The following is an 18,207-nucleotide window of genomic DNA, read 5'->3' as shown; positions in this document are numbered from 1 at the left end:
GGTAGGTAAAAATAAAAGACACCAATACTATCAAAAGTTTATTAAAATTATTTCAAGAAAGACATCAATTCTTCGACATCCTGTTTCGAGCCGAGATAGCAAGGCGCCCTCTGGTGTATGGAGGTTGGTTGAACATCTAGTATTGGGATAGAGCCGTTGGTCGCTAGACCACCTGCTTCTGTCACTATGTAGGACATCGGGTTGCACTCGTAGAGAAGGCGGAGCTAGAATAAATATTATTGGTTATTTCATAAAAAATACTGGTAACACAAAAACAGGTAGAAAATGCAGTTATTAACAGGTAGAGAGGTATTATTGTTAAGTTTATAATGGCAATGAAGGCAGGGTTTATACTTAGTAAAATGTATTTGTTTATGAAAATATTCGGAAGTTGATATGAACTAACTACATTTGGATTGATTTTAAACTGTTTTCATAGAAAAAAATACATTCTCATTAAATCCTTCAGTATTGGTTTTAAAATAAGATGATGGATTTTTTATCATCATGTGCAAGACGTATTTTTTTATAAAATGTAACTAAGTACCATAGATTTAACGAAAACTAATATTTAATCTGTTAATTCTATTCAGACCACAATTCAGACTATGTTACCTTTCCATTCGGCGCAGATTTCGTAGCCGGGTACATGAACACGCCGCCATATTTAATAGTTCTATGAACATCAGCGACCATAGAACCAACGTATCTGGCGCCATATGCTTTGCCTTTGGACGGACATTTCTTTTCTTCTATGTATTTCTTGAGACCGTCAGACCATTCTGCCGCGTAACCTGGTTAAGACATCGCTATTATTAAAGTTCTATGAAATACCACGGTTATTATTTGTACAATTGGTATTTTAAAATAACACAATCATAATTAAATGAAGTATGTATTGCTACAAAACAAAGTCGGTTACAAACATACAGGTGAAGCTAATATAAAGCGTGTAATAAGTAGATAACATGTTAAGATTGTTTGAGGAAAATGTTATACAAACAAAGAACGCATTATAAAAAAATATACTGGATTTTCATATCCTGAACTCATAATATGGCTGAAATTTAGATCTATATCCTAAAACTATACCTACATTATGTTTTAAAAATATAGTAAGACAAAAAATATGTGTGATTTCACTCCAAATTCACTACACATAATTTTCAGATTCACATATTCTAACGTCCTTTCGATAATGGAAAAATAAACATACCCTCATTAATAGAATAGATCTTCCCTTTCTCCGGTACCCTCATATTCGGGTCTGTGAGGATAAACTCTCCGATAGACGGGTCATACATGAACCCATTGACCCCCTTCCCTTTGCCCAAAGCCAGCACCATCATGGTTGCTGAGCCATAAAGTGCGTAACCAGCAGCGACTAGATCCCTCCCTGGGCGTAATGCGTCTGCTTCACAGGGCTCCCCGGGGGAAGACTTTCTAGAATGTTCTCGAATAGTTAGCGACTATAGAGTTATAGACTTATAGAGCATGATTTTTTTCTGTATTTTTTGCAATAATTTATATTTTATTGATGTACTAATAATTATGAATGAGATCGTTCTGTTTATAAAAGACCAAGATTTATGTCATGAACAATCTTTGAAATATTTCCCATTAATAAGAACAATTTTATTTTGAATTATACTTGAAACTGTATGGTAGATGAAGACGTCAAGTGCAAAAAATATTTAAAAAATGTGAGACATGTTTTACTTGTAAATGGCGAAGATTGAACCGACGGAGACGAGGCAGTCAATATTAGATGAGCCATCGAGAGGGTCGAAACACACTACGTATTTCCCGCGTTTCTCGGTTTCTACCTGAAATTAAATTAAAACAAATTAATTCTGTAGAATCATTTCTTTGTCAGGAGATAGTTAAACGAGCTTTTTTAACTTTTTTTTATTTTTTTTTTAATACGCGGGCGATGCCCCGAGCGGATTAAGGAAGAAAAAAATTAATCTATCAATAATAATCATAACATTGCTCCGTTGCGACCTGAAAGAAAGACAACCAAACAAAAATCAAACAATTTCGTATTTCCTCAATCTTATAATCTTATCTTAATCTGTCAAATCTTGAAAATTGATACATATATGTATTTTCTATTATCACTGTATAGTGTATACGATAAATCCGAAATATGACTAATCAATATATTTCAATGTAACAAAATATGTTTGTCAATACTCAATAGCAATGCCCTATGGACCGTGGTCTTATCAAATTTCTTCACCTATAATCAGTGCTTCGTGAACCTGAGATAAACTTAAACATAACATAAAAGTGAAATTGTGATGGTAGAGTTCAAATTTCTCTAGCAAAGCAACGTTTAATTTTAAGCCGGATGTCAGGGTCAATAGAGTGACATTTACATAAATAATATTATTGAGCATGTTTTGGTCTTTGATTTCTTGCTACATTTGCGAACAATTTATTATTCAAGTCTAAAATGTTCTAAAAATAGAAATCCGATTTTTATTATATTGTCATGACATTTTTTTGCTAGCTGAATAAACTAGCTCCCATAATATTATTTACAGAACTTTAGGCATTAGCTACGGCCTACGTAGTCTAAAATCTAAATGATAATGAATTAAAAAATATGGACGCAAAGGTAAATCGTTATTATGAACTTAGTTACATATTTTGAAATGAATTTTCGTCGTTAGATTTTCAAAGTTAATATTTTAATAATGAAGAATTATCAATTACCTCTAGAACAGTTTGATTTTCTTCCGATACAAGGAGGCAGGTCGTGTAGGAGGATTTTAACATGTTTATAAAAAGATCGTTGGATAAGACATCTAGTTTCTTTACTTCCTCGCCCTGCACGTTGGTGTCACCGGAAATTCCATGGCTGAAATAAAAAAAAGGTTTCATGTCCCATAGAGAAAATGTTAATAAATAAAAATTAAAAAATTGTTTAAGTTATTGTTGTGCGAGTTAATCAAGAGTTAATCTCAAAAACAATGATTCTGTGCAACTGAATCTCCATTTTTTTAATTAACTTTTATTAGTCCATTGAATAAAAAGTTCTAGAGTGCGTGAGTTAGTAACGTAAGATGTTTCTTCGGAAACATGTCAAGAGTCCTTAGGTAATAAACATACTAAAACCCCGCGACACTAGGAGGAGCCCCGGAGTGGGGGGAGGGGGGAAATGGGTCCATTTTTTCATTTTTCGCTTAAATCTCAAAAACGGTACATGTTAGAGAAAAACTTTCAAGGAAAAGTTGAAAGGCCATAAAATTATCTACAAGTTGTACCTAAATCATTTTTTTCTATATCCTACCGTTACTGAGTTATAGGCAGTAAAAATGATTTTGGCTCAAACAATTTCCCCATACTACACATCAATCGATCAAAAAATATTTATTTCTTCCAAAAAACTCAAATGTGCAACTTGTGACCGGTACTGATAGATTGCTCTTAATTAGGTCTATAATTAGTAAAATAAACACATTCCTCCATGGAAGCCTTTAGGAGGAATCGATTGTCAAAATGTTATATTAGGGCAGTTTGAGTTACTGAACTTGATCTTTTTATTTTTTTCTTCCAAAAAAACTCAAAAGTGCAACTTGTGACCGGTACAGATAGATTGCTCATAATTAGGTCTATCATTGATAAAAATACCAGATTCCACCGCGGAGGCGTTTACGGGTAATTGAATTTTATTAGGGTAGTTACGATACTTGAACTTTTTATTTTTTTTTCTTCCAAAAAACTCAAAAGTGCAACTTGTGACCGGTACTATTAGATTGCTCTTAATTAGGTCTATAATTGGTAAAATAAACACATTCCTCCATGGAAGCCTTCAGGAGGAATCGATTGTCAAAATATTATATTAGGGTAGTTTGAGTTACTGAACTTGATCTTTTTATTTTTTTCTTCCAAAAAACTCAAAAGTGCAACTTGTGACCGGTACTGATAGATTGCTCTTAATTAGGTCTAAAATTGGTAAAATAAACACATTGCTCGATGGAAGCCTTTAGGAGGAATCGATTGTCAAATATTATATTAGGGTAGTTTGAGTTACTGAACTTGAACTTTTTATTTTTTTTCTTCCAAAAAACTCAAAAGTGCAACTTGTGACCGGTACAGATAGATTGCTCATAATTAGGTCTATCATTGATAAAAATACTAGATTCCACCACAGAGGCGTTTACGGGGAATTGAATTTTATTAGGGTAGTTATGATACTTGAACTTTTTATTTTTTTTCTTCCAAAAAACTCAAAAGTGCAACTTGTGACCGGTATCGATAGATTGCTCATAATTAGGTCTATCATTGATAAAAATACCAGATTCCACCATGGAGGCGTTTACGGGGAATTGAATTTTATTAGGACAGTTAGTTAAAAAGTTCAAGTATCGTAACTACCCTGATAAAATTCAATACCTCCTAAACGCCTCCATGGTGGAATCTGGTTTTTTTATCAATGATAGACCTAATTATGAGCAATCTATCGGTACCGGTCACAAGTTGCACTTTTGAGTTTTTTGAAAGAAAAAAAATAAAAAGTTCAAGTATCGTAACTACCCTAATAAAATTCAATTCCCCGTAAACGCCTCCGTGGTGGAATCTAGTATTTTTATCAATGATAGACCTAATTATGAGCAATCTATCTGTACCGGTCACAAGTTGCACTTTTGAGTTTTTGGGAAGAAAAAAATAAAAAGATCAAGTTCAGTAACTCAAACTGCCCTAATATAATATTTTGACAATCGATTCCTCCTAAAGGCTTCCATGGAGGAGTGTGTTTATTTTACCAATTATAGACCTTATTAAGAGCAATCTATCAGTACCGGTCACAAGTTGCACATTTGAGTTTTTTGGAAGAAATAAATATTTTTTGATCGATTGATGTGTAGTATGGGGAAATTGTTTGAGCCAAAATCATTTTTTACTGCCTATAACTCAGAAACGGTAGGATATAGGAAAAAATGATTTAGGTACAACTTGTAGATAACTTTATGGCCTTTCAACTTTTCCTTGAAAGTTTTTCTCTAACATGTACCGTTTTTGAGATTTAAGCGAAAAATGAAAAAATGGACTCATTTCCCCCCTCCCCCCACTCCGGGGCTCCTCCTAGTGTCCCGGGGTTTTAGTATGTTTATTACCTAGGGACTCTTGACATGTTTCCGAAGAAACATCTTACGTTACTAACTCACGCACTCTAGACCCCCCTTGGAGGGACTCATTCAATGGACTATATGTTAACTAGTAGAGTGGTGTAAGGTTTCAATTTCAAGAAATAAAATTACCTATTGGTCGGATTTCACTAATAAAATACCTACCTATGCTATTTTTATTTAGGTGAAGTCTAGTTAACTGCTAGTAGAAGTTAATATTAAGTAAACGTTAATTTATAATTAATTAGACATAGCATTAACTTGTAAGCGGGCGATAAATTTAAAAAGTTAGGATTTTAATATGACGATGTATCTCTCTCTCTATAGGTATCTCTAGACCGTAAGTGATACACAATAAACTAAAATACAAATGGAAAATATTCTCTGATGAAGGAAATGAGAAATAAGGATTGGATTTAAACATATTATGCTGGAATTATTATGCTGGAAAACACCATGGCTGAATATAAAGAGCGTTTGAACTCAAACGCACAAGCCCAACTCCGCAACGAAGTAGAGATTGTAGGCATTCCAGAGACACCAAATGAGAACCCAGCTCATACATTCCGTATAATAACTCACAAGTTAGGTGTTCCCATCGAAGACTCTGATTTGGATTTCATTACTCGTGCAGGCCCCCCGCGTAAAGAAAATAACTTAAGGTGATGAATTAATTTTTCTAACATTTACGGCCCTTTTTAAACCTTCGTAATTTTTATATTATTAAAGTTGTCGTGATGAAAATTCTTGACAAGAAAGTTCAATAGTAACACAATACGTCTACCGTTTTAGAAACATGATTCCATGATATTTTCTCGATAGAAAAAAAATACAAAGTTCTCATTGTTATTTTTTTTTAATCTCTGGCATCTTCAAAATAACAAACGTAAAGTTACGACTTTTTGGATATTAACTATAAAATATACAACCTATACGTCTACCGATTTAGAATTTTGAAATATGCGATGGTTTTGAAATAAACAAGAAATACTTGAAATTAGCGCGCGACCAGCCAATATAGCGAGAGCCGCCCTGTACCTTCCTACCCCGATCGCTGCACGAGTCATTCCCGCTACGGCCGTCACACGGGGAACTTGTGTCGCTCGCGCAATCGTAAAAAAGGGTGACAACACGATAAGACAAAATGAGACAAATGGGGACAATAAATAAAATAAGAAGAAGAAACATAAAGGTTGGAGGAAAAAGAATGCTTACAATTGGAACAAATTAATGAAGTAAGTTGGTTTTATTTTAAATTTGATGATAATTGTATTATAGACGATGTTTGATATGTACCCCTGTTTTAAGTACATAACGAATGTGTAAGATTTTTTCATTTATAGCATAGATAATCTTTTCAGAAATCCGGAATCCAGAAGGAAAATAAAGCCACTGATTGTTCACAATGTGAACCCACTCCTTCGTAAGTACCTTTATTCAGTCAAAAATGTATGTTATCAACGCTCTACTGGTTTTATCGCATGATTCCATTTTTAGCAAAAAGCAACAAAGTGCAAAGAAATAAAAAATCATGGTGAACTTAGTGGAAGTATGGTGGATGTAATATGGAACAGGAGCTCATTGGAGTAGTATTATATTTAAAAAAAATACGAAAAAATTTCAAGAATTACATTTCTTAGTAGGTGGTAGATAAGTATGTTGTATAAAGAATTTGAGGTTGATATTTATTTCATTTATACTTATTACACCTGTGCGGGAAATTGCTTAGTACTAAAACAGGTTTATATTCATATTTACATAGTAATGTGAGTTTTCATTTCGAAAAATTTTGTGTAAGTATATTAAATTGAGTTCCTGGGTGATCTGGAAACACAATTGGGCCCGGAAGATGGCGCTGCAGTCACTCCTCCTAATCACATGAACCGATTTGGATGAATATTTGTGTGCACATTTCATTGTTGTGGGATGATTGGTTGATTCGTTTTCACATTAGCTAATATTATGTATTTTTGTTGTAAACTTAATTTAATGTTTATAATACATTATTATTGGTATAAATAAGCCAGTGTTCGTCTCACATTGCTGTACCTGCCTACCTACCCTACCAGGGCCTAACTTTGTTCTGGCTATTTTATTTTGATTATTTGTAATGAATAATTACAATTATAATAGAGTGCAAAAAATAAATACATGCGTCAATATATTTTGTGTTTTTTTAAAACAATTTTTTTATTTAAAAAAATATCATTCCGACCGCGGCTTTGCCCGCGTGGAATTAGGTTATATCGTGAATCCTGTTTTATCCCACAGAAGTGTTCAGTTCGGATAAAAAGCTAATTGCCTGGATTTACACATAGGATATGTGTAAATCCAGGCAATTAGCTATATTTTATCAAAATTGGTAATGTAGTCTTGACGTGATTAAGTAACAACTAACAAAAAAATATACAAATTAACATCCAAAGTTTCGCATCAGTTTTACTGTATTAGTGATATCTTCCACTCTTGACTTTGACTGAGAAGAATTAGGGTTTATAACTTCTTTCAGAAATAGTACCTTTCATTTCTGGGCATGATGTAATATCTACGTCAGCATCAAATTCTATCTAAATCAATTCAGTAGTCCGCGTTATTGAGTAGGTACCATTTCATTTTTTCAGAGTAACAATATTTTTTTGTAATTTTAAAGATTATTTATAACCTGTATTATTTTGTAATAAAGTAAACATTACGAAATAATAATAATTATTAATATGTAATGTCTAAGTAGTTGTTGGAAAGAAGATTATTTGTTTATAAGCAAGAAAATAAAACCAATAAATCAACAATTAAATAAATGTATAACAATATTATATCTGTATGACGACTCCATACATGTTTGTCCCGAGTCGGCCAGCGGCAGCGCGGCGAGTTTTCAAGAATGACTTCGCGCACACCCGCGTTCGCGATAGCGAGCTATTAGACTCCGCCCGCCAAGCATTGGATTTTTTTTTGTGTATCGTCTTAAATCAATCATCTCGCCCTTTAATAGCCCGGTTTCTGAGCCGTATTAAACGAGACGAATTTTTGAAAATTGGCAAAATGAAGCAACATTCAATTAACGCATTGGATATGGGACTTAGTGCAACAGGACACAAAAACGTGAATATATATTTCAATGAACGATTAACTCAAGAAAACAGACATTTATTTCGTTCTGCTCGACAACAGACAAAGGTATGTGGTTATAAGTACTGTTGGGTTAAAAACGGCGTCGTTTACATACGCAAACAAGAAGGGAACCCTGCAATCGCCATTAAGAAACACGAGGATCTCAACCAACTACTCAATCCACTTAAATCCGCAACAAACCCTTAAATTCATTACCATAATACCATGTTTTGTTCTAAAATATAAGTTAAACTATAATATATTTTGTCTAGGCACGTTCACAAAATGTAACATAGTGCAATCCTTCCTATTAAGTATTATTCTTCAGTATAAGTTCACTTTCTATATATTACATTACAAGCTGATCAATTGTATTATAGCTCATATAAATTCTTATATAAATAAGTGTGGAAATACAACATTAGGTCTATATAAAAATAACATGTCTAAAAATATCATTGTCTCAACTATTGTATTATGTTCAATAATTTTACGTAATAATTGTGTGAAAAAGCCTAAACTTATAATTTTTAAAGCATTTATTCCGTTTTTAATATCTTTGTATTTAATTTTGTTGAAAGTTAATTTAAACTATTTTTCTATGTTCTTTATTGTCATTTTTAAGTTGATATGTGCCTTTGAGAAGAAAACACTCATTTCGTTTTTAATTTCTTTGTATTTAATTTTGTTGAATGTTAATTTAAGCTGTTTTTCCTTTTTATTTATTGTCATTTTTAAGTTGATATGTGCTTTTGAGAAGGAAACATTCATTTCGTTTTTAATTTCTTTGTATTTAATATTGTTGAATGTTAATTTAAGCTGTTTTTCCTTTTTCTTTATTGTCATTTTTAAGTTGATATGTGCTTTTGAGAAGGAAACATTCATTTCGTTTTTAATTTCTTTGTATTTAATATTGTTGAATGTTAATTTAAGCTGTTTTTCCTTTTTCTTTATTGTCATTTTTAAGTTGATATGTGCTTTTGAGAAGGAAACATTCATTTCATTTTTAATTTCGTTGTATTTAATATTGTTGAATGTTAATTTAAGCTGTTTTTCCTTTTTCTTTATTGTCATTTTTAAGTTGATATGTGCCTTTGAGAAGAAAACATTCATTTCGTTTTTAATTCCTTTGTATTTAACTCTGTTGAATGTTAATTTAAGCTATTTTTCCGTGTTATTTATTGTCATTTTTAAGTTGATATGTGCCTTTGAGATGAAAACAAGATGTAAATACACTCAACACCATACACTCCAGCATAAAACACACTCACATACTCACTCACGCGTTCACTCATACACTCACATTTTAACACCAACAACCGCGCGATACAATCGTAATAATACCCAAAAGATCATTTTAAACCATAATAATTTATTCAAGCTCATTATAGGGATGACAAAATATTATTTCAGTAAAATCCAATATGTTATAAATTCATCTTTTCAATATGTCACTAATTAATGTAACTGATGAATTAGATGAATCTATTTCTATTGAATGTCATCCCTACCAGTCTATAGAAGAATATAATAACTTTAGCTTGAAACTTAACGCAAACGGATTTTCGGTATTATCATTAAATATTAGAAGCTTCCAACGAAATTTTGATGACTTTGCTTCAAACTTAAGTAGGTTTCATAATAATTTCGATGCTATTATTTTAACTGAATGCTGGTTATGTGAAAATATCATAATTGATAGTTTACCTGGGTACAATTCATTCCGATCTTCAAACCAGATAAATAAATCCGGTGGCGTAGTTATTTTCGTTAAAGATTGCCACAATTCAGTTATCGAACATTCCTCACTTGCAAATGCAGATAGTTTAAAACTAAATATAAATCAAAATATTTCACTAGTTGGAATTTACCGTACCCCCTCCATTCCAGTCAACAACTCTTTCCTTTCTTCGTTAGATACTCTACTCCAAACCTTTAGCAATAAACCCATAGCTGTGGTAGCTGGAGATCTTAATATCGACATTTGCAACCCAACAACTCAGCAATCCATAGATTACTTATGTATCATGTCATCTCACTGTTTACTTCCTACTATTACTAAACCTACACGCGGCGAAACGTGTCTCGATCACATTTTTATCAAGGCGTCTGGAAAAATTTATGGCTCAATATGTCAATCCAGTATTACTGATCACGATATTGTTATAGCTCAAGTTGTGAAGACAAAGCAATTTCAAAAAGAACCTCGATGGCGAATGAAAATTGAAATTGACGCTCTTATAAACACACTTAAATCTATTAACTGGAAGGAAACTGTCTATTCCGCTCAAGTTAATGAGGCATCCTCGTCTTTTTATGAAATATTATCTAAAAGCATAGAAAAGTACTCGGTAAAAGTGGTAAAAAGTCGCAAATTCACAAATCTTAAGCCTTGGATCACACCTGGCTTAATTCGTTGCATAAGACATCGAGATAAACTACACAAAGATTCCAAGCTTTTTCCTAACGATCTACTCCGTCAACACATATTTAAAAGATACAGAAACTTCTGCAATAAAGTTCTCCGAAATGTCAAAATACAGTACAATAGTAATCTTATAGAACAAAATAAATCTAACACAAAAATGCTATGGAAAACCATCAAAAATATAAGCCAAACTACAAATCAGTCGAACTCTCCGATCGAACTCCTCAAAATTAATAGTGACGTTAACAGCTCCCTTCACAATTGTAATAAATATTTTACTTCAGTCGGGAAAACTCTATCTGACAAAATCCTCAATAAACTAAACACATCTCAAGAAGCTTTAATAAAATCCTATGAAATAAGTAACTCTGCTTCGCAATCCTTCTTCCTCCCCCCAACCGACGAAACAGAAGTACGTAAAGTTATAATCAGTATGAACAATGATAGCTCTCCTGGTATAGATAATCTCACAGTCCAAACGATAAAAGCCATTCTTCCTGAAATCATCAATCCTCTTACATACATATACAATTTAAGCTTAGAATCGGGAGTGTTTCCAAACTGCTGGAAAACAGCAGTTGTAATACCAATTTATAAAAGTGGAATAAAAAATCACCCGGAAAACTACAGACCTATAGCCTTATTAAGTATTCTCGGAAAAGGTCTGGAAAAAATCGTGAACTACAGACTGACTTCATACCTAGATAAATTTCAACTCATTTCAGACAACCAATTTGGATTCAGAAAAAATAAATCTACTGAACATGCAATTTCTTTGCTTTCCAACACCATATCTTCACACTTAGAAAACGGAAACTGTTGCATTGGCGTCTTCTTAGACCTAGCTAAAGCATTCGACACAATATCTCTCGGATTACTTGTAAAGAAACTAGAGTCAATTGGTATTAGAGACACCTCATTAAATTGGTTCAGGAGCTATTTAACTGATCGCAGGCAATGTATTAAAATTGACAAAAAGCTTAGCTCCGAACTAAAAATAGAATTCGGCGTTCCTCAGGGAAGCGTTCTCGGTCCAACCCTTTTTATTATTTACATCAATGACATACTAAAACTGTCAATAAAAAACTCCCACTTAATAGCTTACGCTGACGACACTGCCATTATCTTTCATGGTACAGATTGGGAAAACACACACAAGATCGCAGAATCTGGATTATTAACTATTGTAGAAGCTCTCAATAAAAACCTACTCACTTTAAATCTCCAAAAAACTAAATACTTGTCCTTTAAAAAATCTGCACACACCAAACTTTCGCCAAATCAGTCTATCAAAATTCATTCTTGCACTAGCGACAAAATCATCTATGCAACATGCAATTGTAATCATATTGAGGCCACTACCTCTATCAAGTATTTAGGAGTGACTTTAGACAGTAATTTAAACTATAAACAACATATAGCAGAGGTATCATTAAAAACTAGAAAACTCATCTTCATAATGAAGAAACTTCGTAACTGTACCCCTCTTAATATTTTAAGACAAGTATACACATCTCTGTGTCAATCTGTATTAAACTACAGCATCTCGGTCTGGGGATGTGCCGCCAAATCTCACATTCTGCAGTTGGAGAGAGCGCAACGTGCACTGATCAAAGTGACGTTAAAAAAACCTTACAGATTCCCTACTAACGAACTATATCGGGAGTTTAATGTACTACGTGTTCGTCAATTATACATATTATCAGCAGTCTGCCTAACCCATAAATCTGTAGCTTCGCGCCCCGACTACAAAGAACTAACAAGAAAAAGAACTTTCCGAATCCCACTCCCTGCATACAATTCAAAAATAGCCAGACGAAGCCCATCATATTCACTCATTCACACCTACAACAATGTCTGTAAGGCAAAATCACTGAAGAATTACACCACGCATAAATGTAAGAAAATAATTAAAACCTGGCTCCATGAACTGACGTACAGCGACACCGAAGATCTGGTCTAAAATGTACAATTAACTTATTGATCTCACTCACGTATCCGCCCAGAATCACAAATACTTTCTCACACAAACTTATTCACCCGCTTACATAACACTCACGTATCCGCACAGAATCACATCACTCACTCACGTATCCGCACAGAATCACAATTACTCTCACACCCAAACTTACTCGCATACATAATACATTTACACACACACACAAATACACACACACACACATAGTAATCCACTTAGACACATATCGCTAAATTTACTTATCTTTTATATTTTAAATTTTATTATAGTTAAGGTATAACTCGACATATCTAGAAACCTGTACACCGTTTTGATACCCAAGATACAGGCAACAGCCTAGTTTGGGTCTCCTGTAATGATGAAATGTTTAAATTTTTTTGGTAAATAAAGATTTTATTATTTTATTATTTATTATTATTATATAGATTTTATATTATATTTTGCAGTTAACTGCTTTAATACGAAATATATATACAGGGTGGAAGGTTAAGATGGGGCATGAAGGGCAGGTACCTTAACCGTTGTAGCTACATGAAAACGTTCTTAGGAGACTATCCTTAAATTCTTGAGAAATTTTAATCTGCATTCACAGATTTTTGAAAAAATGTACGGTCAGCAAGGAAATCGGCAGTTTTCAAAAAAAATTTTTTTGATGCCAATCGATCCAGTTTCTCATGGGGATCAAAACACTCTAAACGACCAACTGAGGTATGAGTACTAGAAAATAAATAAAGAATTACTACAATACGAGTATGTAGATATATTTTGACGTACATATCGACGCGAGAGATAGTATTTCCAAATATAGGCCATAGGCATTGTATCAATACCTGTTAGAACTTTCTATTGCGGTAAAGAGCGACATTCAGAGCAAATACTCTAGTTACAATTTATTTTAGTTTATGCAGGAAATAATTCAACATTTTACGAGTGCAAAACATTGTTATAAAGTAGCAAGTACCCACATACTTAGTTAAAAGAAAATGAAAATGAAATTATTTTGATATTTTCACACATAAAATGTTTTCAATATCTATTTAAAAAGACAATAATAATGATAGATAACACTCATCACTATTCATAATCATACTAACAGTTTAGCGATGCCGGCTTTCCTCACTGCTGATTGTATTGCCTTGACTGCTGTTTGTATAGAATTTAGAAGTTGTGTTAAATCTCCTGTGGCACCTGGCGCTGTTCTTTGTTGTTGTAGAACCCAGCGGGTTAAAGTCATAGCATTCACATCGAATGCGGGCCCTTGCTGCGACATTTTCTAGGAAATTAAAAAAAAAATTCAAACACAAAAAAGGCGGCAACCGCGCCAAGCTGATACCGCGCAACTGTCTTGTGAAAGCATGCTTAGCCATAAAAAGTAGGTAAACTCGCTTCGCGGTTATCATATTATTTTGTGAATATTTTAATCATACAATTGTGATGTAACGTGTGAACTGATTTTTTTATTTGTTCACGCAGATATATGTTTTATTTATTGACGATAAAGTTTGTTATTGAACAAAAAGAAAAGGGGGGTGTGTCTGATTTATTCATGACGCAATTGTTTTTATTATTTGGCTATTCGCTGTATCTAAGCACAAGTAATGATGATTTTAAGTTTTATTTAGGTTTATATGGTTACTCGTTCTGGCCCGCAGCGTCGCTCGTATTTGAAATCACCTAATTAGACACCCATTAGACACCCAAAAAATTATGTATATCGATCGAGCTGTTTTGTCACTTCAATGAAAAACGCAGAGTATAGTAATATAGAGGGGAAAAACGCACGCACACGCACGGAAGAACATAATATTATAGGTAAACCAGAATCTGATGGCAATTAGGGAAATCAAAATTTTGAGTGTGCAACCCTAGGGAAAATGGACTGAACGATCTTGATACTGCGTATTTTTTATTTTGCCCTCAATATCATTAGTCACATTACACAAGTGGATAATACTGTAATTAATAATGAGATATCCACGTAATATTATGTAGGTACTTATTACATGTATAATATACATATCACTTTTCTAAAGGTAATACATAATATTATGTATTTACACAAACCTATATAATTATGGCATGTGAAAATATGGATGTAATGATAATGCAGATCAAAACTTATTTACTATATTTAACGATTGTTTATAATTTTTTATAAAATAAAACAATAATAAAATAAAATCATGTTTATTTTCGTTAGTAATGCACATTGTAAAATTGACTTGTACACCTTGGATTTGACAAATAGCCGAATTGGAAACTCCTGTAATAAGTTTTCATAAAATTTTATTTTAATCAACAAACAATATTATAGTGACCTATATATAACATTTTTAATTTAAAGTATCAAAACGGGTAAGTCCACCTTAGCAATAAAATCTTTCATGCGCTTTAAAATTGAAAATTGTGATGTGTTTGACCCTTCTTAATCGAATATTTTTCTATACACATTGTAAACAATACCTCCTGCTTGTGATCGCAGCGGTTTTATCGACATTTCGAAGATTTTGAAGACAAAATCCTAAAAATTAATCATCAACACAAATAATTTGACAACTAATTTGATAGTTGTCAAATAAAGTTGCCACATGAAAATCTATTATTTTTTAAATATAAATATGCCATCAGATTCTGGTAGACCTATACTTATGTCTGTATTATTGATCTATACCATGGTATATACTTAAAAATTTTGGTCCTACTTAAAATTATTTTCCATACTAATATTATAAATGCGAAAGTAACTCTGTCTGCCTGTCTGTTACTCAATCACGCCTAAACTACTGAACCAATTTGCATAAAATTTGGTATGGAGATATTTTGATACTCGAGAAAGGACATAGGCTACCTTTTATTGCGAAATATGTACCACGGTCGAAGCTGGGGCGGACCTCTAGTGTTTAATAACTTTGACTTCAATCTCAAAATCGTTCGGTTATGCGTAAATAGAAATGCCACCAAAATAAAGATCGTATTCCTGAAACGGAGCCACTTACTATTTAAATTTTAAATTATATATCTAAGTTATCAACATTATACATGCCTTCCATAAAATAAAATAAAAAATGTGGCACTCGAGGACTGCCGCGGTAAAGCTAAGATTCATATCGATCATTGTTTGCTCTGTGCTAAGATTGCATATAGCATCGCTGTGCCGCTTGGAGTGGAGGGCGTTAGGTATTTTCGTTACGGAATTTTAAAATTCGGTCGCAGCGCTCAAAGCCCGCGATAGAAGCGATGCAATAGCTTAAAAAAAAATGTGAGCCGTCATGGGACGCCTGGCAGATGTGAAACATCGTGTGTGTACAAGTAATATGCATAAAAGATAATATTATTACAGGAATTAAATATAGCCTAATGAAAAAATGAAGTATTACGAATTTCTTACAGAAAATGGTAACTTTATTTAATAAACATTTATTTACATGTGATATAAAAATTCGATATTAATATCAAGTGGCCACAATTTAAATATTTTCATCTGTGACTTCAGTAATAGTTATATTCGATGTTTCCTCTGCCGGTATTACTGTGACGATTGGTCGATGATAACTAAAGTACGTTACAAAAGTATTGGATGAAACATTATCAAGATATCTCACAAATACAGCATCTATTGTTGTTCAATATTTGGTAGTAGATTCTCTTGGATTGTTGTTGATTTGCAATTGAAATTCTTTTTGAAGAAATGTCATTAATGGCATTGATTCAGCTCTTGCAAAATTTACATTAAAATCTCCAGCTAAAATTAATGGTAGTTTATGTTTATTCGTTTTAAAAATTATTGAACCTCTTTGACTATAAGGAAATAACCTTTCATGTAAAAATGAAATTATATGATCCATTTTGTTATTAAGTGAAATGTATACTACAATCATAATTAATTCACTTCCGTCTTCTAGTTTAACATGTGAAGCACACATATCACCAATAGATATTTGGGAAACATGAACTTCTGTAGCATTTTGAACGGCTAGATCCATGTTGAGTGTAGTAACATGTGAAGTGTTGTTGTTTTTGTAAATGGCCACTCCAGCGGCTCTAACATTTTGTCTTTTAAATTTTGCAATACAATGAAAGTTACATAAGTCAACTGCTTCATCTGCAGGACACCATGTTTCAGTTAGTAACAAAAAGTTACTATGTCTGCAAATAGAATCTTGTAAATCAGCAGCATGTTTTCTGAGACTTTGACAGTTTAAAGTGTATATGGTTAATTTATTTCTGGAGTTCATAAAATCAGTGATCAATCCTTGCAATGTAGTAAGTCTGTTTAAAGATAATCTTTCAAATTCGTGCTGTAAGCTTGAAACTGATGGATCTACTCTCCTTCCATGATAAAATCTTAAATCATCCGTTCTGTTACATATAAACAACCCTTCAGCACTTGTTACTCGTGTTAAAGCTACGTAAAGTAATGGAATACTATGACTTTTACTATACTCATACACCACCTCGTCATAAGTACCTCCTTGAGACTTATGAATAGTCATAGCACATCCTGATATCAATGGAAAATGATTTCTTTTTCCCACAATAGTTTTATTATTATTAAGTGATATTGTTGAAGTTCGACGCACAATAGGCACAGCACGTTTATCGATATTATGTTCTGCAACAAAGGCAGCGGCTTTTCTTCTAGCCACTGTACCAAACTGAATTTGGTATTGAACGTAAGAAAGCTAGATTTGACTCCATGCAGTTATGAATATAGTCTTCAGATTGAACTTGTTCCTTGGTTATATTGCTATCTGTACCAACATGTTTAAACGCGATTAAACAGTCACGAACTCGCAGTCTCATAATTTTTACAGCCATATATAACAAGTGATAAGGATCGACTTTTCGACGATCCTTACGCCGCAATTCACTAGATGCCATCATAAAAGGCGTAACGTTGACTGTATCTCTGAATTTTCTAAAGTGTCCCATGTAAATAGTAGGAAATGATAGCTCTTCGGCATGCTCGTCGAATAATAAACTCTGTGGAATATTCTGTTGCCCTGGCGCTAATCGCAAATATTTTTCCTCATTCCATACCAAAGTTTGTTGTTGAGCAGTATAGGCCAGTAGAAATCGACACTAAAAAACCCTAAATTCGCAAAGCACGATGTAGATTTGAATTTTTGGTATGTTGTTTGGATCAGTTAGGGTGATGTAAATCCCAATTTGCAACTTCGAAAAAGTTGTGCTCGCTGCGCACCACGTGATAAACTGCGAAAATTTTGGACTTTTTTCACTTTTTGCTCTAAAAGTCATAAACTATGCGTTTCCGACAAGTATGATTCAGTACATAAATTAAGGTTATTAAATTTGCAACAATTTAAGCCTAACCGCAGCTCTCTAAACCTTATAACGACTAAACTGTGGCCATTCGAAGATGGTTCATTTTTCCCGAAATATTGAAATTTTTAGTTTTGCTCCCGTTTGAAGCAAAATATTGGCAAAAACCGCTCGTTCTATGAGAAGTTCGTATAATAAAGTTGTAGTGCATTTAATTTTCTTTCATAAGAGCATAGAACAAAGACTGTGAGACAAATAGTTCACTCACA

At 33.1% G+C, this 18,207-nt stretch overlaps 1 protein-coding gene across 1 annotated transcript; it reads right to left on the bottom strand.

Moving 5' to 3' along the window:
- Positions 1 to 25: 25 nt before the first annotated feature.
- Positions 26 to 14,012, bottom strand: fbp (fructose-1,6-bisphosphatase). Its single transcript, XM_089707342.1, has 6 exons — positions 13,750 to 14,012; positions 2,722 to 2,866; positions 1,720 to 1,826; positions 1,217 to 1,443; positions 616 to 794; positions 26 to 224 (listed from the first exon to the last, which is right to left on the bottom strand). Exons 1-6 carry the CDS (start codon positions 13,923 to 13,925, stop codon positions 48 to 50), a joined length of 1,011 nt encoding a protein of 336 aa, XP_089563468.1. The 5' UTR covers positions 13,926 to 14,012; the 3' UTR covers positions 26 to 47.
- Positions 14,013 to 18,207: the final 4,195 nt, after the last annotated feature.

This window comes from Colias philodice, chromosome 19, assembly GCF_061535455.1.
Source record: "Colias philodice isolate Cphi_HAF_F1 chromosome 19, ilColPhil1 Martin Lab GWU primary, whole genome shotgun sequence".
Taxonomy (NCBI): Eukaryota; Metazoa; Arthropoda; class Insecta; order Lepidoptera; family Pieridae; genus Colias; species Colias philodice.
This window is presented reverse-complemented; position numbering and strand designations above follow the sequence as displayed.